This window comes from Etheostoma spectabile, chromosome 3 (genome assembly GCF_008692095.1).
Source record: "Etheostoma spectabile isolate EspeVRDwgs_2016 chromosome 3, UIUC_Espe_1.0, whole genome shotgun sequence".
In the NCBI taxonomy this organism is placed as follows: domain Eukaryota; kingdom Metazoa; phylum Chordata; class Actinopteri; order Perciformes; family Percidae; genus Etheostoma; species Etheostoma spectabile.
Window position 1 is genome coordinate 11,688,532 of NC_045735.1, and position 22,535 is coordinate 11,711,066.

General features: G+C 40.2%; 2 protein-coding genes across 4 annotated transcripts in view; one reads left to right on the top strand and one right to left on the bottom strand.

Annotated features, from left to right (window-relative positions):
- The window catches only part of veph1 (ventricular zone expressed PH domain-containing 1), a 92,039-nt gene that overhangs the window by 50,722 nt on the left and 18,782 nt on the right, over positions 1 to 22,535 (bottom strand). For 2 of the 3 annotated variants that reach the window (XR_004331294.1, XM_032511560.1), the window contains 2 exons: positions 6,870 to 7,033; positions 3,581 to 3,790 (listed from right to left, as the gene is read on the bottom strand). Coding sequence is in view for 2 of the 3 variants with exons in the window: in XM_032511560.1 (XP_032367451.1) it covers positions 3,581 to 3,790; positions 6,870 to 7,033 (374 nt within the window). In the remaining variant the exon portion in view is untranslated. The remainder of the gene's footprint in view (positions 1 to 3,580; positions 3,791 to 6,869; positions 7,034 to 22,535) is intronic. The other variant, XM_032511571.1, reaches the window with a different exon arrangement.
- The window catches only part of ptx3a (pentraxin 3, long a), a 9,048-nt gene continuing 1,038 nt past the window's right edge, over positions 14,526 to 22,535 (top strand). Inside the window, exons 1-4 of the mRNA XM_032511604.1 lie at positions 14,526 to 14,909; positions 17,618 to 17,777; positions 18,360 to 18,799; positions 21,510 to 22,535. The exon at positions 21,510 to 22,535 is cut by the window's right edge and continues 1,038 nt beyond it. Of these exons, the coding sequence (XP_032367495.1) occupies positions 14,771 to 14,909; positions 17,618 to 17,777; positions 18,360 to 18,799; positions 21,510 to 22,174 (1,404 nt within the window). The 5' untranslated portion in view covers positions 14,526 to 14,770 and the 3' untranslated portion in view covers positions 22,175 to 22,535. The remainder of the gene's footprint in view (positions 14,910 to 17,617; positions 17,778 to 18,359; positions 18,800 to 21,509) is intronic.

Consider the following 22,535-nt stretch of genomic DNA (forward strand, 5'->3'; position numbering starts at 1 on the left):
ACACACACACACACACACACACACACACACACACACACACACACACAAACACTGAGAAAGACACAACTTGGCCCATTCTTTTCCATTACTCCATTATGATAATCCAAAAAACACTGGGAGCCAATCTCCTCTGGCAAGAGCACATGTGTTTTGTGAGCAGGAGATAGAGTATCGGTTAAAATACATTTAAAAATAAATGATTCAGATGTTATAAAAAAAGAGAAAAGAAAACACTGCATCAGTCTAGCGACAAGCCTTTCTTTCCTTGTTTGCTCCGTAACTTAGTTTCCCCTGACTGTCCAGCAGCACACTGAGCTCTGCTTTCTTTGGAGCTGCAGTCTGGCACTAACAAGCCCCATGGAGATACTGTACTGCTGTGTGTATAAATGTGTGCTTTCTTTCCCATAGCGCATATTTGCGACAATGAGTATACTGTATATCAAGGGAGGGGTGATTTAACCTTTGAAATCTAAACATTTCTATCTGAACAGAGTAACTGTGAAGAATTTCAGCAAAGTACATCAAAAGAGATATTCCCAAGGTGCAAAAACAACACACTTCCCTTAAAACTTGATGTTAAGTATTATTGAATAATATCCAGTGTTACAGTAATAAGTAAAAGAAAAGCAAACCTCCGCCAAACATGCATCTAAATATGTTGGTTATTTCAGGCAATTCAATTGATTTATAAAAAATTCAATTGGCCGCTTGGGAATCACTGCTCTATAAAAAAAAAAAAAAAACTAAATACAGGTATTTTTTTCTTAATTGAAATGCTATTATGCCATTATGAAGATTGTAAACAATGATAACAATTTTAAAACAGTGCAGCGTTATAATGGTGAAATTATTGTTTCATGGAAACTATGATATAAAAACTGATTGGCCAGTAAAACAGCAACACCTGTCAAATACAGTCTTAGTTAAACAGCAGACATTTAGTCAAAGGCAGTTTCATTCTCTCAGTGTACTCTGATGAACATTGTGGTATATGCTAATCTAACACTCAATAAGTCCAGAAACACAATATAGACTAACTCTCTTCAGGAGGTAAAGGAAGCAAGAAAGAGTGTTGCAATCCTGTTAGAATCAAGTACAAATGGACCCCAGTGAGACAGTGTGTGTGTGTGTGTGTGTGTGTGTGTGTGTGTGTGTGTGTGTGTGTGTGTGTGTGTGTGGCACAAACACAAACCCACAGGAGGTACTCTCCAGTGCCATCACCAGGAGGTCTCTGCAGAGGCATTTCCCAGAAAAACATGGGTTATTTTCCAAATGGCTCCAATGTGAAGAAAGACAGGACACCGAGGTCTTACTTTGTGCATGTGTGCGTGCGTGCGTGTGTGTATTTGTATCTGTGCTGAAGCTGGGTTGGCAGGTTTGACAAGAAGATCGAGGAGGAAAGGTTGCAATAGAATAATAGAAAACTGCATTAGGGATTCCAGTCACATGATCTGTGTGTGTGTTTTTGACAGTCATGCAATATTTTCCCCTTACGTTAATTTCCCCAAATTGTTGTTGAACTGCCTTAAATGGACCCAGGGGAAAAGAGGGAGACTGTAATGTGTGACTTCATCCTACCTATCATTAGTGGAAAGTCATGTGTTAATTACTACGTCTGCATAACACAAGTTGACACAACATGCACTATATACTCATATCAACAAACAAAGATTTTGTGTGAGAAAAATAAATTGTTCTCAATGTATGTCGCATGTTAACAAGCATTTTAATATCAGTAAAGGAAAGTGCATCTGCTAACCAGAGATGGCGCCGCTTTCATTAAGCTCGGCAGTGGACGTAGCATAGGCTTAAAAGCTTTTTGACGCTTTGGCCGCTCTGATGTGACAGCGTTTGATGTTTGATAATGGGAGAAGCACAAGCAGCCACTGCACGACCAATACACTGACACTAGAAACCTTTTATAAATGACATATGTAATGACAGAATTTGTATTGTTAATTGGTCACAGCAGTGTCTGTTAGCAGGTAGCTCGCTCGTTAGCCGCTGAGCCGCAGCAGAATGCAGGCAGAGCGAGCAGCCGCCGCACTAACCTCTGTTGATCCGTGCAGGACTTCACTGTGAGGGACAGTTTAGAGACGATGTGCCCGGCAGGTAACGTTAACTGGTCCCTATGTGCAAACAAGGTTATTTCATAAACAATAGGTAACCCAGTAACTGCGATTATGAGCTTTTCCTCCATTTTCTTAGAAGCAATGTTTTGGTAGGAATGAAAGTTTACATCGTCTATTTCTCCGGAATCAGCCAGCGCAAAAGACGTCTATATTCCAAATGGTTGCTGGCGTTAGCCGTTGCTTGCTGCTGACCCGCGTCCTAGCTCATTACCATAAAGTTGACCTAATTTCAACTTTCTGAATTGACGCTCAACACGCTCAAAAAAACGACCGCTCCTTGCACATGAGAGGAGCCGGCTTCCATTGAAAATGAATAACTTCCGGTAACTTTACGTTAAGTACCATTACAGGCGAATAAGCAGGGCAGTCAAGTGTTTCACTCATGGGTTGGCCAAAATGCGGCTCATGGGACACATTTATCCTGCTACGAATCTAATTTTGATATTGTAAGCCCAAGCAAGTAGCTGTAGTTTTATAGGCAGTATTTTGAGAAATGATTACCTGCTGCATCAAAATGGTTCAAGCAATTACGTAATACCAGGCAGGAAGGTATATCACTTAAGTGCAGTTCAGTTGAGGTTGTCCCTTTTTGAAGAACACATTGTTTCTCTGTAACACAACTGATTTTCGGTTTCTCACAATATGTATAAAACAGAACCTTTCTTGCTGTTAATGTTCCCTTAAATTGTGTCATTCTTGCACCATTAGGCTGACACTGCTGCTTGTTAACCTTTCCTTCAAATTAGATTTTTTGTGTTTCTTCTTCTCTGTTCAGCTGCAGAGACAGAACTCTGAGGACACAACACATGTTTGTTTAGGACAGAGGCTCCAGAACACTGTTGTAAGTATTAGACAGCAGTTTAAACCTCTGCATGTGCCCAGCTTGTCCGGTGGGTTAGAGTGTGTTTTACACTTGGCAGGACAACTGAGAACAAGTCATGTGAGAGGGCAGCCAGTTCCTCCCTACTCATTGAGATGTGTGTGTATGTGAATGCCCTAATAGATTTATTCCCAAACCATTTTTACAGGAATTTGACTATTTTTGCAGCCTGTTCAACGTAAGACTGAGTTTCAAGGACCCTTTTCTTGTCTCTTCATGTTCCTTAATTGGAGGTTGTGAATCATCTTTTTTTTTTAAGAAATAGTTTGACATGTTGGGAAATACACGTATTCAGTTTCTTGCAGAAAGTTAAATGAGAAGATCAATACAACTTTCATGTCTGTACAGTAAATACAGAACTGCAGCCAACAGTTGGTTAGCTTAGCTTAGCTTAGCACAAAGACTGGAAACAGAAAAACAACCTGGTCAGTACAAAGGAAACAAAATCGTTCTAGCAGCATCACTAAAGCTGATGTCATTAGTCAACTAAAACACACGCTTCCACTGCTACAAACAAATGTAAACTTGTTAATTTGTGTGTTTTGTGTGTGTGTGTGTGTGTGTGTACCTCACTGATGATACCCACGGCCCCATGGATTTTGGCAACGTGACCCAGGAGAGCAGGGTATTTTTGGCCCACAGTTCTCAGCGTTGGCAGAAAGCTGACCAGTGAGGAAGGGCTGGCCTGAGACACGTCCACAAGTGCACCCAGTAAGGCATCAGTTAGGGATTGGTCTCCTAGGTAACTGACTAGTGTGGGCACCTGAGGGCTTAACATCTGTTTGGGTGAGAAAAAACAAAGATCATTATTGATTACTTTTGAATAAAGAGAGAAATGTTCTCTCTGGAAAACGCAAGTTGTCCAGAAAGCAGACAGAATATTGTGCTAACCAAATCATGTACTTAGTAATGGATTGGTATTCAGGTCGGTGGCACTATGTTTGCTATAAGACTGTTAAATGAACATCATACAAGATTGAAACATAAATTCACATAACTACAGCAAAACTGGTTCTCGCACCCCTCTGCTCTGTTCCGTCAATGGCAGGTGAATGTGAATGTAATGTGTGTGTCTGTGTGTGTGTGTGTGTGTGTTGTTTGTGTGTGATGATTGGGTCATGTGTAAATGTGTGGATGTCAAGGATGAGCGAGAAGCATCTGTATAAAGGGTGATGTATGACTGCTGCAGTACGTATTAATTGTTTATTTTATTATTCTTTTTAACATTATATACATTGTATGCTAAGACACTTTTAACTTTAAGTCTTAATGGATGGATTGCCCGTAAAACGGAATTGCCCCTTGGGGACTAATACAGTTATCTGAATCTGACTCTGAATAAAGCAGTAATCCTGCGACTGTTTTGGCACCATCACTTAATACCAAACAGAGGCTTGATGTGGTTTTAATGAAGGCTGAAGGTGAGAGGAGTGACCTCGGAGCGAAATGAAAAGACTGGTTACTGAATAATAAACAAAAGCTTGACTGTAGGACTGTCTGGACAAATTCAGGGAATAAACAGCTCTTCCTCATTATCTGGACTGGTCACACTGAACTGCACTAGACTGGACTGGATCAGACTAACAATGGTCACCATTGCCGGCCCTCCTGCTGCTACTTTATGAGTCACTTGTTTTGAATAATCATATTCATATCAAACATTATCTGTTTCTCAGGAAAAAGATGCTTGACTTCATAAAATTAAAGTTACAGGATTTCAAAGTTCCACATTTTTCACACGTTTAATCGTTTCAATACTGCATCACTTCCAGTAAGTGAATATTAGGATTGCAGATGATTTGGCAACTTTTGTGATGAATGCAGCCACAATCACAATAGAAATATTTTGTGTGTCTGTGTGGGGGGTAGAGATTAGAACAACTCCAGATGGCTGGTTTTACCACCATGTTTTACCACTATGTTTGCTGGTATGTGGTACTTTCCCCTAGTGGTGTGTATACTGCAAAATTTGGTATTGATCCAATACCAAGTAAATGCAGGGCCAGTATCACCGATACTGACACAATACCAATACGATACAGATACTTTTAAATAATTAAGTTGGAATCATCACCAAATTGCTAAATCATAATGAATTTTCATGACATTTGGATTATTAATAAATTAAAACCCAGGAGGGAATTTGCATATGCTTGTATAAACTTGTTGTCTTAACACTGTATCTTATAGCCTTTTTACAAATTACACAGCTTGTTGTTTAATTTTTGGCCCGAAAATTTAGCCACACGGCGCTGCTCTTCCTCTCTGCCATTCTTCTGCTCTGTCTCTGTCCTGCTTATGTGTGTGTGTTGTTGGCCGCTGCCGGGCCTGGCGGTTTGCTTGCTTGCTGGTTTGACCAGTGCCAATGAGTCATGTGACAGTACAACATCAAATCACAAGAAGAAGGAGGAGGAGTGTGCCTGCGCTGGGACAGGAGCAGCACTTACACAGATACCGACAGCCAAGTTTCCTCTTTGAGGAAACCACAGCCGTGCATACTGGAGAAAAACTGAAACTTAATTATCAATCTTATTACAGCGGTATTGATCAATGTCAATGCCAACGTTGGTATTGATATTATCAATATTTGGATGGATCGCCACAACAACTTTCCCCTCATGTTGAACATCAGCAGCTCTGCTCTGAAATATGCAGGATTAAGGGAATTCCTACTGAGAGATTTACACCCCACATGCACTGCTCTATTACCTCACTTTGGACTACATTCCAGTGGCTGCTTTCTATATTTCGACATGAGCTCATTACAGGATATGGTGAAGTTGAACGGTAAAATGTCTGATTAAGCTTGACTCATGGGGAGAAATGTTACAAATGTACAAGCCAAGTTAAGCATAAACTTATGTCATGACCGCAGAGAGCCCTGGTTTAGTTGGAACAGTCTGATGTATTTACTATCTTATTGTCATTGAAATGATAGTATATAATACAGCTGGAAGGCTGTTTGTTTTAGGTGTTAACAGGCTCCTTGAAACAGTTAAACCAATGCTGACAAAGAAAGTGCCAAAAAAAGGTTTTAAAAAATATGACAAAATTGAAGAAAAAAAATTAAATCGCTAGTAAAGTGACAGTGGTATAAGTGGGATCATTCCCTTCAGCTCATGTGGTTATAAAAAATAGTCTGCAATGTAAATAGTTTTATTTACCCACAGTCAGGGCATGAAGTTAATGTTTTTGACCACCATTTACTGGACTTTAACTTATTATCGCACCTACACTAATGTAGCTGTCCTCAATTTAGGTCATCCTGTACATCTCATCTGTGTTTTTTTCCTGCATACGCCAGTTACAGAGGAACGGAGCACAAGCCCCGCCCGCTGCAACAAGATTAAAACAGCAGCAAGTTTTATCGAATTTATAGTGAAAAAACGTTGCAGCGTACATTGACGTTAAAATGTGTACATGTTGGCAGGACGTCTTTCGCTGTACGTTGTTTTGGTAAATGTGAGATGTTTGAGTCACACACGTCTCGTCTTCAAATCAGAAACAAGTAAATGAATTTGACCCGTTCTTACTCCCGCTTGGTCAGTGGCTGCACGTGGAACTGCTGTCGCGAGTAATGAAAATGTGATAAGGGGCCCCGGCTGTCAATCAATGACTTACAGTGATGCGGGTCCCTGATTGGTCCGGCATACCCTGCTTACCGATAGTTACGCGTCCAAATCACTCAATTCTTATTGGTTACCTGCCAATATGGCAGGTAGATTGACAGTGTTACCTGCCAATTACAAAATTCCCCCGCATTTGGCAGGTGGTTGGGTGTTAATTTCAGGCCCTGCCAACAGTACATTGTGCTACATGTCCCATAAAACTACAGAAAAAAACACAAAAATACTCACAAGTGGATGTTGCTCAGCAACTATTTGAATGAGTCTGATCAGGTGTTGTTGCTCTGGGGATTCCAGCTGTGACATCATGGCAGTGAGGTTGCCCAAGTGAGAGTGGATGGTATCCAATTGTCTGGGGTATACTGAGGGCAACACTCGTAACAGCATGTGGTTACCTGCCAAAGAGAGAGTTGCTAACAGTGAGCCTCAAGGTCAAATACAACTTGGTGACCATTTGGATATTGAAAATGGTTGCCATATAAAACAGTAGGTAGACAGACAAGAAATATTAAGTGCCCAGTGTAAACAGTAGAAGTGGAGACATAGGTCTATTGTTTTATAAAATGCCCAAAATACGAGAGTGGGTTGGCACTGATGGCTGTTTCTATTCTTTGTCCACTCCATGACTCCGTGACTGTTGTATTAGGCTCCATTGGTTTTGGCTGGGTATATCTAATAAACTGGCAACTTATTCCACCAGACTTCTTGTTATCAATGTTGCAGCATTCCCAGATCTCTAACAATTAACTTGGTGACTACAATATTTTACTTCCAAGAGAACTTAAGCCAAAAAAACTATTAAAATAAATCCGACCCAAGTTGCATGAAACCTAAATTTTCCTTAAAGCTTTTTGTGGCGTAGCTCTATTGTAACGTCACGCATATTTGTCATTTTTCTCAGAAAACACACACAATCATTTCCTGATACAACATCTGTGTTCAGTAGATAAAACATTTTCCATGTGTTGTCAACATTGCTTCAATGATGCTGATGCAGGAAAAAAGAGTCAGTGTTGACGCATGATTGTACATAAAGGCATTTCTAAATCAGCACGCAGCCCAACAAAATCCCACAGCATTTCCCAACAGCCTTTGACTCATGTAGGAAACATCTTTAAGGAACAGAGACTCTTGTTTTCAAATGGTAGGTTTACTATCGGTCACATTTCAAGATTTCAAACAATGGCTTTTGTGTCCTACAGTAGTATAAAAGAATAGCAAGACCAAAATTTTTGTTTGAACGCATAAGGTTTCAGGTTGAGTCCCATGTGAGGATTAAATAAGATACATAAATAATTAGATTGAATGAAAGGTTCAATATTTCTCCATTTTATTACCTCCGCCAAGACGTTTGTCTGTTTGTGAGTTAGTTTGTTTGACTGTCAACAGGATTTCATTAAAAAACTAATGAATGAATGAAACTTGGCGAAAAGGTATAGTATGGGCCAAGCAGGTGCCCATTACATTTTGGACCATATCTGAATCGCAGTGCAGATACACAAACTATTTTTCACTTTCGTTAACATTGCGAGATAGGACTACATTTATGCTAATTTATCATGAACATCTGGTCTATAATATTTCAAACAGCTAGTACATGGTGAACTTTTGTCATTTAAAAAAAATATTACAGCAGAAACTAAATAAATGGTTTCATACAGGTAATTCATAGCTATAATTTACTTTAACCACAGGTTTTAATCCTGTAACAGATGACTGGTACTGATCAACAGAGAGGACTGACTGTTCTGCACTGTTCTGTGCAAAGGCAGAGGAGGGAAGAAGAGTGCACACAAATATTTAGAAGATGGTCGCTGGCTCTTGTTATGTCCCTTTCTCTTCCCTTTAATCATAGATTATACCGTATATATCACTCACACACCCACACCCACACTACACTTAAGACACAAATCACCATAACAAGAGACAGATACAGTACATGTGCAGAAAAAGAGCTGGTAACTGTTCAGAAGAATGTTAAAAGGCAAGAGGAGACAAAGTCTGCACAGAAAAACACCGAAGAGGATTTATAGAGCCTGTTAGAGCACACTCACCCATGTCTAAAGACACAGACAGTACATGTGAGACATGAATATACCCTTTTGATTCATATTATATGATTCATATTTTATTTTGTTAAACCACCTCCCTTGACTCCCACTCCTGTGTATGTGTTTGTGCGCATGTGTGTGGGGGTACACAGTATTTGACATTCGTACCTTCATTCCAGCATACACCCAACCCATAACCACGACTTACAAATCTCAATAAAATATCCTGTAATGACCTTTGTTTCTGTAGCACACAAAGGCAACATTTTTGAAAGGACCCTCAGATATTTTCCAAGAAAACTGAGAACTGATCAGTCAGTGTTGTTAACTTGTGAGGCAGGAGAGGAAATTATGGTTTTCTTTTGGTGTGCTGTTTTCAAAATGTCACATTAGAATCCCAAAGTGGGTCACAAAAAGACACTTACCAATTCTGGAGAGACACTTAACTTTGAATAAAAAATGACTTTATTACAGCAATTGGCTATATTTTTACCTAAGAGGACACTAAAAACACTCTGAGTCATGGGTAAAATGAGTTTCAGTGGCCGTCTTTGCTGTGATATGGCTGTAGTAAAAAACCATTACATCCCACAGCAATGACAAAACCATAAACTAAAAGGTATCATTTACAGCGCTGGGACAGGTGCATCTAAATCAAAAAAACGTTCTAAGCTCTAAAAATGCACAGCATTTAAATTTTTTACATGTTAAACAAAAAACATTTTATCCCCCCAAGGACTGAAGACCAAACCCCAAGTGGAATCAAGATACTTTTAAACTGAGATAAAGGATAGCACATACAGTGGTGTGAAAAAGTGTTTGCCCCCTTCCTCATTTCCTGTTCCTTTGCATGTTTGTCACACTTAAGTGTTTCGACATCAAACCAATTTAAACAATAGTCAAGGACAACACAAGTAAACACAAAATGCAATTTGTAAATGAAGGTGTTTATTATTAAAGGTGAAAAAAAATCCAAACCATCATGGCCCTGTGTGAAAAAGTGATTGCCCCCCTTGTTAAAACATCCTATAACTGTGTTTGTCCACACTGATTTCAATTCCTAGCCACACCCAGGCCTGATTATTGCCACACCTGTTCAATCAAGGCATCACTTAAATAGGAGCTGCTTGACACAGTAAGATCTACCAGAGATCCTTAAACTACACATCATGCCGAGACCCAAGAAATTCAGAACAATTGGAAAGAAAGTAATTGGATCTATCAGTCTGGAAAGGGTTATGAAGCCATTTCCAAGCTTTGGGAATCCAGAACCACAGTGAGACCCATTATCCCACAATGGCGAAGACATGGAACAGTGGTGAACCTTCCCAGAGTGGCCGGCCGCCCAAAATTACCCCAAGACGCAGCGACGACTCCACCAGAGGTCACAAAAGACCCCACAACAACGTCCAAAGAACTGCAGGCCTCACTTGCCTATGTTAAGGTCAGCGTTCATGCCTCAACCATCAGGAAAAGACTGGGCAAAAATGGCCTGCATGCAGAGTTCCAAGGAGAAAACCACTGCTGAGCAAAAAGAACATCAAAGCTCGTCTCAATTTCTCCCACAACACATCTGATGATCCCCAAGACTTTTGGGACAACATTCTTTGGACCGATGAGACAAAAGTGGAACTCTTTGGAAGGTGTGTGTCCAAGTAATACTGGCGTAAAAGGAACACTGCATTTCATAAAAAGAACATTATACCAACAGTAAAATATGGTGGTGGTAGTGTGATGGTCTGGGGCTGTTTTGCTGCTTCAGGACCTGGAAGACTTGCCGTGATAAAAGGAACTATGAATTCTGCTGTCTACCAAGAGATCCTGAAGGAGAATGTCCGACCATCTGTTCGTGTACTCAAGCTGAAACGAACTTGGGTTCTGCAGCAGACAATGATCCTAAACACCCCCAACAAGTCCACCACCGAATGGCTGAGAAAAAACAAAATGAAGACTTTGGAGTGGCCTAGCCAATCCTGACCTGAATCCTATTGAGATGTTGTGGTATGACCTTAAAAGGCCGTTCATTGCTCGAAAACCCTCTAATGTAACTGAATTAGGACAATTCTGCAAAATGAGTGGGCCGAAATTCCTCCAGGACGCTGTAAAAGCCTCATTGCACGTTATCGCAAACGCTTGGTTGCAGTTTTTGCTGCTAAGGGTGGCCCAACCAGTTATTAGTTTTAGGGGGCAATCACTTTTTCACACAGGGCCATGATGGTTGGATTTTTTTTCACCTTTAATAATGAACACCTTCATTTACAAATTGCATTTTGTTTTACTTGTGTTTGTCCTTGACTATTGTTTAAATTGGTTTGATGTTCCGAAACACTTAAGTGTGACAAACATGCAAAGGAACAGGAAATGAGGAAGGGGGCAAACACTTTTTCACACCACTGTATGTGACTGAAAGAAAAAAAAAAAAAATCACATTTCCCTAAAATCCCATGGCGCCATGTTAGCGCCATTAACCCATGGCACTAACACGGGTAAAAAAAAAAAATATTCTGTTTACTATTGTTGAAGAAAAGAATAAAAAGAATTTATTTGGAAACAGCAATAATTTTTGGGGCCATTTTTGCTTGAAAAACTGCTCAAACAATTAATCAATGGTTGCAGATTAATTTTCTATTGACTGTCGACTGCAGCTCTATGTTGGACAAAGACAGGCACATTCCATTAATATCCAGTAATGCACATAACTTGTCGAAAGACACAGGACTTTTATGCAAAGGTTATGTACAGGACTAAAATTCAGAGATCAGCACAAATGATTTACAGTGAGATGTTTTTAGATTTACAGCTTCAACTTGTTTTCTGTAGTTTCCATCAAACATTTTGTGTATGTACAGTATGTCCCAAAAGTCATATATCAAACAGCTCGAATAACTTTGGGTGGGGGAGGGCCAGAGAAACTTTCAAGTCAAAATAGAGATGTCAAACGTTTCCCAGAAAGCCCATATCCTAGGAATTCTATGAAGTTTTGTTGCATGAGCAACACAGTTAAATAATTTAAAGTATTCAGCACTATATTAAACATGACTGTCCAGCTCTCTGGAAGGAATCCAGTTAGCAGAGAGCAAAAAAATATGGCAAGGATTTTCATCACATTTACACATGACTTAAAATGTTTCATGCGTAAAAATATTTTACATCTAAATCATGAAGTGAAAACCATAACAGCCGACCAGATGTACGCCAGGGCAATTCATAGACACATGCTCTCTCCTGCAAAGTTTGAACTCAATGACCATCCTTCCCTTTCACCTAGATAACTTCTCCCGTACAGACTCTCTCTGTCTGTCTGTCTGTGTGTGAAAGACAAAGTGTCCTCTCCATTCGGGCTTGAACTTCCTCTTCATCCTATACCTAAAGGATACAAGACTCATTAGTGTCCCAAACAGAAAAGTACTTATTTCACTAACTGCTGAGCCAGCAGAAATTAGGTGAAACTGGAGGTGGAGCTGATACTTCTGTTTGCTTGATTACCTATAAAGGCATTTCAATAAGTCACACAAAACAACAGGACATTTGTCATTACAAAAAAAAAATTCAAAATGGATGCAGATATTGTTACGGTATGTTTTAACATCTAAAACCACTGAGTTAAGTTTAGGAAAGGTTGCCTTCCTGGTTAATAAACTTACTGTTAACATACATAACTGTCAACATCCTTCTTAACATCTTTCTTTGTTAAATTCCACACTGTCTTAATGTAAAAGCTTTGATAAACTGGCAACAGGTTAAACCAATATTGTGTTCTATCAAGTGGTAATGCTAATTGAAGCTTTCGCTACTTTACACAATTCCCTCTCTCAGCTGTCTGAATGAAAAAGCTCTTCCAAAACAGCTAACCAGTGAATAGGTGTGTGTTTCAGTAAGTATTAGAGAGAGAAAAAACTGATTCAATGAAAGAGAGACACAGGCTGACAGAAAGATAGAGGGGGGATTGAGAATGGGAGACAGGGCAAATCTTAAAATCCCATGAGGAAGTAATTATTTCCATCCTCTTGAAAACATACACTCACACTCACATATACACTTATACCATGTATACAGTATATACACATAATACGTATATACACATAAACACATGGTAAGGCTGACAAAATAAATTATTAAACAGAGTGAAGCAGGAGAACAATAAACCCATTTAGAAACCCCTGATGTCTGGGTTCCATTCAATGCACACACGTAAGCACGCACACACGCACGCACACAAACACACACACAATCTCTGCATGGGGCAAAAATCAGGAAAGTTTGTGTTCTCTGTTCCGCCCCCTTCCATTTCCTCTTTCCCCTCTCTCTTTTTCTCTCTCTGTGAGTCGCATGGGTTGCAGTTATATCTGATTACGAAATACAGGCTACCTCCAACGATGCATTACTCACCGCCTTGCTCGCAGGCTGGAGCGCTGCTTGAACATCTCTGTGCTCTGACTCTCTGTAAAAGCCAAATGTTTTCACAAGGATGAAAATTTAGAGAAACTTTCAAACATTTACTAATGTCGTCTAAGGATATTCCCTATGTGTTTGACTGTATAATTTTGAGTAATATCGGGGTTCAAGGTTAAGTTTTAATATGGATTAGGTTCAGATCAGAGTATGGATAAAGACAGTTTGGAGTAAGAACTTGGGTTTATAGTTGAGGTAAAGGCTTAGTTGTTTGGTTTAAGAATTATTCTGGTTTATTACAAGTTGGATCTAGTTTTTGTATGGGAGGCTATTGGCTTTTTGGGTAATAATATTGTACTCATCAAAGTAAATTATAGAGATCTGGGGCCTATATCAGAAAGATGTTTTGCAAGCACTTCTGGCACAAAGATTGCAGGTGGTGATACCGTTGCATGTCAAAAAAGATCATCACGCATGGGTCACAGGTATAGTGTTGATTGATGATTAGTGAAACAAATTCAAACCAACACAAGAGGGAATAATCTCATGTTGCAAATTGCAACTTGCATTTTTGTGGTTAAACAGACACCTGGGGGCAAGGCAACATTACTGAAAGGAAGACGAACTAGGCAATAATCGCAAGCAGTCTTATGATCAGACACAGAAACACATATTAGCTAAACTGATTTGGAAGGGATACACTCTTTATCCAAACTGTAAACACATCACAGTTAACAGACGTCCTGGTTCAACTTTCACTGTTTTTGCCACAGTTTTCCTGTGTAGTGAGGGATAGTTAGACGGAACTGACATTTTGTATGCATTCACTTTTGCGTTTACCTGAAAAGAAAAGTTCTTTTGATAATCTGGCTATACTGTGGCCTGATTAGAACCTGTCCGTTTGACCCCTTTGCTGTAGCGATGTCACTGTGTTTCCAGATCTCAACATTTATTGTGGTGAGTTGACACAAGATGCAACCGACCAAATAAATCCTTTAAGAGTAAAATGCAGGGCTGATGGTTAATATCTAGTTTTGAATACATTTAACCAATGCAAAGTACTGTATAGTAATATAAATATAGTATGTGTGTGTGCGTGCGTGTATATATCAACAAACTCCATTAGCTGTTGATTAATTTCAGCTCTGTGCCTCTTTGATATGTAAGGATGACAATGGTGTGCACAGAACATGTAGGACGCTAAATCTTTTGCCCAGAGTGTGTGCAGAGCAAGCCCCCCCCCCCCCCCCCCATTCTCTGTTGAAGTTACTCTACACTGCCGTGCATCCTGCCAAAGGATTGCTCAGCATTTAACGAGAAAGAATGAAGCGAGGTGGGGGGGGAAGCAAGAGAAGAGAGAGAGAGAGAGAGAGAGAGAGAGAGAGAGAGAGAGAGAGAGAGAGAGAGATGAGGAGTAATTAGGGAGGAGGGACAAATACTGTAAGAGAGAGTGAGGGGTTGAAAAAGAGGGTGGTGGACCTGCAGCACTGTGAAAACGACAGGGAGAAGCAGCAGAGACAAACAAAACACACACAGTCAATCTGAACACACCCACACACACACACACACACACACACACACACACACACAGAGACAAGTAGGTAGGCAGAGGAGCAGACCTGAAACTTACCACTTAATATACTCATATACTCTCACTCTCTCACACACTGAGTCGGCAGCAGCAGCAGCATGTTCCAGTGGAGGCTCCTCCAGGCAGTGTGTGTGCTGTCAGCGTGTGTGTGTCTGGTTCTTGCATATGAGGAGGATTTTGAGGTCAACTACGCTGACACCTACTACAATGAAATCACAGATGGAGAGACACCAGAACGTAAGTGTTAAAGTGTGTGTGAATTATCTGATTAAGATTCTTAGATGGACATGGTTAAAATTTAATTAAATTCCGGAGCATGAAATTGATTTATTGTAGGATTCATGCATGAGGTTGTGTAAAAGGTGAGCTCAAGGCTATATTGAAATTCAGATTCATCGTCCCTTTATGTTCAGTCTCTGTCATTACTGACTACAGTGGAAACCAACATTTGACATGCTTCTTAGACTGAAAGTTCTTGACTGAAGTGCCAAACAGTAGTTATCACTAGAAGTACAATGATATTACCATGAGATGTCAGAGAGCAGAAAAACTTAGAGATGGAGTGGAAATGAAGGAACAGTTGGGGTCAAGTTGTACAGTACAGGTTGCAGAAAAAGAAAGAGAAAGAGACAGTGTGAGGGTTTGCTGGTTTGTTGAGTACTTTTTATGGCTAAAAATGCCGCAATGAACACATCGAAAAAGGCAGAAAGATGAGATAAGAAGTAGCACAGTACACAGAGTACACAGACTGTTGGCAGAGACAGAGTTTGTGTATGAGACGAGCAGAATCAAAGAATATGCTGAGCCAGAAAATTGGAGAGGTTTTCTCAGCTGGCGACCGGAGCAGACACATATTACAGCATGAATGACTAGTCACCAATCGCAGAAAGACTACAGTATATCATTATGAAACCCTTCTTACTGCTGTTTTGGAAGGCATCCCTGTTTGTAAGATAAAAGAATGTGTGTGTACATAAAAGAGATAATGTGTTTGTGTGCGTGCAATGAGCCCCTAGCATCTTGCATTTTGAGTTTGTTTGTTGTTTTAAACATGGCAGGAGGTATAATTGGAGCACCAACAGTTAACAGGCAGGAAAATTTGCTCCGGGCACAGCCTGCGATGTGATTAAACCTGATTGAAGGGAAAAATGAGTGGCTTAAACAAATGACTGAGAATAGTTAAATACAAGTACATGAATTACAGCACTGAGGGAAGAAAAAAGTGTGTTTCTGCCTGCCAAGAAAGGAAAAGTTGGCAGCAAAAATGAAAAAGAAACAATACATTCATAACATGCTTGCTGCACTAAGGAGAAAAACTGAAATCGTGTGAGTCAAATACAGCATGTGAGCTTATTTCTCGGAGTGGATTTTAATGAATCAGTGCATGACACAGTTTTAAAAAATTAATGGGAGGCTAAAACACGTAGCAAATAAAAGTAAGGCGTAGATTGTACTTCTACTCCATTAAGACATGTTATATGTCTGTTATTGAATGTACATATACAGTTTGTGTGTACTTACAGATAAATTCCTGCAATCGCTACCTAAAGTCCTTGTAAAAGGCCCACAAATAAATGTAAATAAATGTAATCTATTCATTAAAGAACAGTAGAAATAAATGTTAAAAAATAAACTAAAGAGTGAAGATCTTTCTTTAAAATAAGTAGTAATCAATTCAAAAAAAGAAGTAAGTGCAGTAGGACTATTGACTTTACAAGCCTTCAAACTCAGTTTAAAAGTACCAAAAGACTCAAGGATCCAAGCTCATGTTAAATCACATATGCTCTCACTCCAAGATCCATCAGAATCCTTTATAAACCTCTGATGGACTTGCACTTTTAGTATGGTAAGTCAGAGGGAGCAGAGTGCATGAACCTTCTGTCTAATTTACTTTGAACCTTGGGGACAGGCAGCCAAAACAAATCTCAGTGCTGTGATGCCTTTCAAAAATATGTCTGCAGGTATACACAGATATTTTAGACGCTTAAACGTCTCAGAAACACAGAAAATGGGTCAGAACAGTGTGTCTGACACATATTTTTGCTCCCCTTGCTGTGCTTTATCTGTCCCCTACTCTCAGAAGCTATTTACTTTCTTTTTCTGTGTAAAATAAATGCTCTTTTCCTTCCTTCTTTCTCCTCAATCGTGCAGGAAGCCTGATGTGTTTTGCCGGAAAAGCAAAGTGGTTTATGAGTCACTTGTCCTGCTTCTTTCTCACGTTCTTATCTCTCTCCTAACAACCTCACTTCCTCTTTTGTCGCCCCTTTACTCTACTTTTTTCCTGCTGTTCAACTATCTATATTTATGTCTTTCTCCTTACAATTATGGCCTCAAAGTTCCTGTCAACGCTGGAGAAATCATATGTTCAATGCAGCACCATCTGATAAACGCCACTTCCTGCTTGCTCTCTCCAAAGCCACACCTGCCCTACCATCCGTTATCCATATAACAACACTGAGCAAGTTAAACCTTTTATACTCTGCTAACAAATTCACTTTTCCACTGCCATCTTTTTTGAAAAGCAGAATATAAATATATACTGAGGAGTGCTTGAGAAGTTGAATTTCTGAAAATTTGTTTTTTTAGCTTATACAGTAAGTCCAGAACTTGCCTTAGAATCATCAGCTCGCAAATATTTTCTTCAGTATTAAAGTAATCCAGTGACTGTTGTCTGTACATCCTAGGGTACATTGCAAACAGGAACTATTCATTTATTTTGTAGACTTTTAAAAAGTGCCCATTGGCCAAAATGTAAATATATACAGGCTTTAAAGTTGTAAGCTATGGAAATTATAGTTCTAAAGCAAATTAAGCTTGGAGTTAATATTTTTCATGTTGCACTATCAATATTCTTTTACTTCATAGGAGACAGGTGTTGAGGGGCGCAGTTGTTCATCTTGTTTGATAATTTTTTTTCTCCGTCTTTTTACCATCCCTTTATCCAGCCACACCGAGTCCAGCCCCCTGCAACTCTCCAGACCTGACCAAATGGGACAAAATCTTCTCGATGCTGGAGAACAGTCAGATGAGGGAGAACATGTTGCTTCAGTATGCAGATGACATTATTAAGGTGGAGATGGGGTCACTGCGTGGAGAAATGCTCAGGTTGGTTGGACAAAGATGATCAGAGATCCCAGCAATTACTGTCTCAAATGAGATGAAATGAGTTTTCATGGTAGTTGCATAAATGGTAAATTAAGAAGTTAGGATTGAAAATCAAATGAAACTTAATAATCAGCTACCGTAACCCGTAAGTCCGAGGTTTACTACACTGGTGATCAAACAACCTTTATGTGCAAATACTTCCACAGACGCACTAGTGCTGCCACTAATAATTGTTTCCATTATCTAAATAATTTCCCAAAATGTTTCTTAATCAATTGATTAATTATTTGGTATATGCATATGTATTTATTTTACCATTATAGAAGACAAAGAAAACTAGAAAATAAGAATATTTGAGAGGCGGGAACAAGTGATTATTTTGTTTTTTTTTGATTACTCGACAAATTGCTTCAGCTCAATTTAAGACCAGTATCCCGAATCAATGGTTTTATGAGGGAATTGGGAAACAAGATTGGTTGCTGGAGAGATTCTGCTGTTAAAGTAGCCTTGGTTGCTAAGGGTTGAGAAACTGTTGACTCGGTTGAAAAGGTTCAAATCTTTGATATTGGTCCTTTTGCTCAGGTTTGTAGCACAGTATGGTGGCTCCTGTGGGGTAGCAGTGGAGACAGCAGGAAGAAGGCTGGCCTTGCAGCTTGAGGGCCGCCTCAGAGAAACCCTGGAGCGCTTCAAATTTAGAGATCAGATTTTTCCTGCTGCTGGGAATTCTGTTGGGAATTCTAACCACCTGGAGGCGATGCTGCAGCAGCTCCTCTCCGCAGCACAAACACAAACTTCCCGACTCGCCAAGCTGGAGACCAGCTGCTTCAGCAGCCTAGGAGCTGGGATGGGCATGAATACAAAGACAGGATCCCAGCTTCCAGCAGGTGGAGGGCCACGGCTCCAGGAGCAAGAGGTCACATCACAAGACTTGGCTTTAGACGAGGTGCTGGCTGCACTGCAACAGTCGAGGTTGGAGCTGGGGGAGGTACTGAGGTCATCGAGGCAAAGACACCTACCCGCAGGTGAGATATCCATCTTACTGTCAGCAATCGGTGCTCAGTGTCTGTCATTACCTTCCACCTTCAATGTTTTTTTCTGTGTTGGTACATTCAGGTCACGCTAAAAAAATGTAAGAGAATGCAACTAATCATGCAGCTTGTGTTCGTCCAAAATACCTTTATCGCATAGTCTGTCTATTATGTCTCCAGACATGTCCTCCTCAAGTAGCAAACTATCTTTTTCCCTTAAGTTAGTACCATGAGTCTGAGTCGATAAACATGGAGAGGACAGTGAGTAGGTATGGGGTCATCCGTATAATGGTCACTTAATGCCCCTTATTTTGGTTTGTTTATTATTGTCTATTATAAACACATTTTAGTGAGTCATTACACAAGAAAAGAAAACCCTGGTTCAAACTCTCAGCTCAGGCAGAATGGGACTTCATCCATTAATCTAAACCTGACAGATATTTAACAGTTGACAAATATTCAAAGTGCTATTTAGATGTTTGAAGATAACAACAGAAGCCAAGATATTCATTAAAAGATAATCATAATACATAACTCTTGCTGGACTGACTGTGAACATATTGTTTCACTTAGCAGAGTAGAGCTACTCAGGTTTACCGTCCGTCCTTGAATTAAGCATTGACCAATAGCAATGTAACTTTAGAGATTAAGTGACTAAGAGTGAGTAAGTAAACCAAGTTTAGTCCCACAAAGGCACTACTCATGTTAGTAAGACAACTTCATTTCCTAGAATGAATCAAACAAAAATAAACAGGATATGTTATACTCTATGACTCATCTAATGCATGTACACACAAAAATGCACACATACCTTTAAAGTCCAGAAATGTAAATCTTGCCTAGATACAGAGCAAAGGGAGGTGTAATCATTAGCCACTCGCCACAAAAACCACACCAAAGAACCCTGGGAAATCAGAACCAGGTGGAAACCATTAAGAACAGATGCGCGCACACACACACACACACACACACACACACACACCATGTTCCAAATGTTTGTTTTTTACCCTTATCTTTAAAGTGGCAGATACCTGACAGGAATACAACATTATTTGGTATCCACAAGAGACCAAGAGAGAGAAAAGGAGAGAGAGAAACTACTGGAGGTAAAACTATTATGACAAGAAAACAAAAATGCAAATTAAAGGATGCAGGTTGTTCCATATTGCGAATTAAATGAGTGTAATGTTTAAATTAGATTCAACTTTATTGTCATTGCACATGTAAAAAGTACATGGTAACAATATGTGTGTGGGGTGTCGATGGGAAGAATGTTTACTTATACAAATTATTAAAAAGAGAGAGGAACAGGGAAAAGAGTGACATGAAAATGAACAAACCCATGAACAAGATGACCCAGAAGTGGAGACGGTTTGTGTGCATTGGTGGATCAAAAAAACCCTCAAATGATTCATGATCTCATCACCTGAACATGAATTGAGGAGAGTATGGCTTAACAAGCATTTCCAGTCTGTGTAGAGACATATATCCATGTCCATAAGTGTTCCGATAAAATGCACATGATCTGATCTCCCAATGCATCAGTCCAACTTCAACTCTGGATACTTTTAGCTAGCTTTATATTGGTTGTCCTCCAATTTAACTGTGTAAATCTCAAGCAATCGGCATTGCAAATTCAGTCTCATTTTCTCAACATTAATCTTTTCCTTCAGGGTTACATTTTGGGCCTAATTATTTTCTCAATTTATATGCACCTACCAGGAAACATCAAAATCAAACATTCACAATCTCACTGACTTTATCTCTCTTTAAAGGGGTGCTATGCAGTGTTGCTTGCGGGTTTCTAGAGCTCCCCCTACAGCTTCTGAGTAGTTATTTAGCAGCTTCTATGTTTATTTGTGTCTGACTCCTCGCTCGGTCAGTCTGCCGTTTCCTCTTTCTCTCTTCCTCCGACAATGCATTCCTAAGTTTCTGTTTCTTGGAAAAAACTCCATCGCTACGTTGTTAGCCAGTTCCTGAATGGGCGTATGTGTGCAGTGCCGTGAAGCAATTTGTTACATTGCAAGACCTGATATCATGCAATACTTCCTGACGCTGAGTCCAGCAACTCGCCAGCTGAAAGTTGCAAGGGTGGTTTGTCAGCTCACAGGTGCTAGGGTTTAGCGACACAACCACCATTCAACTCGAAAAAAGTCATATAACCATTACAATGACTCTGAAGCTGTTCAGTTAAGGTAAATTAAGCTAAAAGATCTGCATAGTTCCCTTTTAAAACTGAGCAAACATAAAATGCAAACAAAAACCTTTGAGGACATCAAATGTTGGCTGACTCAAACTTTTATTTTCTAGTTGTGTTGTCCGGTAACTTTTCCGCACAGAAACTCGAGTGAAGATAATTACCTCTTCTGAAGAGTCCATCATGTTTTTTTAATCCCCCGTGTCCTCCTTGCAACTGTGTAAAGGGAGGTGGGGACGGTGCGCGGTCATGTAAGGCTTGTATCATGTGGATGTGTTTTGTGTGGACAGTTTTGTTGTAATTATTTAGAATTCCTCATGGGGGTGGCAGAAACTACGTACTATAGCTTTAAATCTTCTGTGACCATTAAGCAACATTGCTTGCTTTGTTTCAAATATCTTACCCATGATTAAAATTGACAAAGATTGAGAATTAGACTTAAAAGAATTAATCACCTATAATGAGAAAATTACATAATGAATACTATCACATCTTGTTGTTGTTTAGGTTGTGATATGGCGCTGCTCTTCCCCATGCGTTCCCGTCGAATCTACACATCCGTCATACCAGATGTCCCGCTCTCCGTCTCCACCTTTACTGTCTGCATGTGGGTGAAGCCAACCACCGTCTCCAACAAAACTGTGCTGTTCTCCTACGGAAACCGCCGCAACCCATATGAAATCCAGCTGCTGCTTGGTCAAACCTCTGCACTCTTCACCATTGGAGGAGAGGCTCATCTGGTGGAGGCACTGGGTGTGGTGAACCCAGGGGGCACATCAGAGTGGATCCACTTGTGCGGGGCTTGGTCGTCTGAGCAGGGCCTGGCGTCCCTGTGGGTAGCTGGGAAAAAGGTCGCCTCCACACCTGGAGTGGCTGAGGGACACGTCTTACCCGACGGAGGCTCACTCCAGCTGGGGCAGGAAAGGAATGGCTGCTGTTCTTCCTCTCCAAGCAGCGGGAGCGCGGTGGCAGGGTTTGAGGAAGGGTTCGATCCCAAGATGGCGTTCGCAGGGAAGATGACAGGAGTAAACATGTGGGACAGAGTGCTGTCAGAGGAGGAGATTTCCCAGGTGGCTTTGCAGGAAGGCCAGGGCTGCAAGCAGAGGGGGAACATGGTGGCGTGGGGGGTGACGGAGATGGTGCCACATGGAGGCGCTCAATTCATCAACTGATTCATACTGCTTGTGGTAAAAATTAGCATCAGCATCATCATAATCCACATTGTAAATATCAGCAACATCGTAATAAGCTTTCAAGCAGAAACTGAAGAGAGCAACTTAAAAATTTAACTGTTTTTATTATCTTTGCCCATATAGTTAAATGTCTTAATTATTATGATCTCATCATGACTGTTTTATCATCATCTCCATTGCTATCATCATGAACATTAATGCTGCAATGAACTTTACTGGACATGCAAATGAGAGAAAGCCAATGCTGTGAGAGACTGAAGTTTATTTTTGTAACCTTTGAACTGACGCCATTACACACACACACACACACACACACACACACACACACACACACACACAC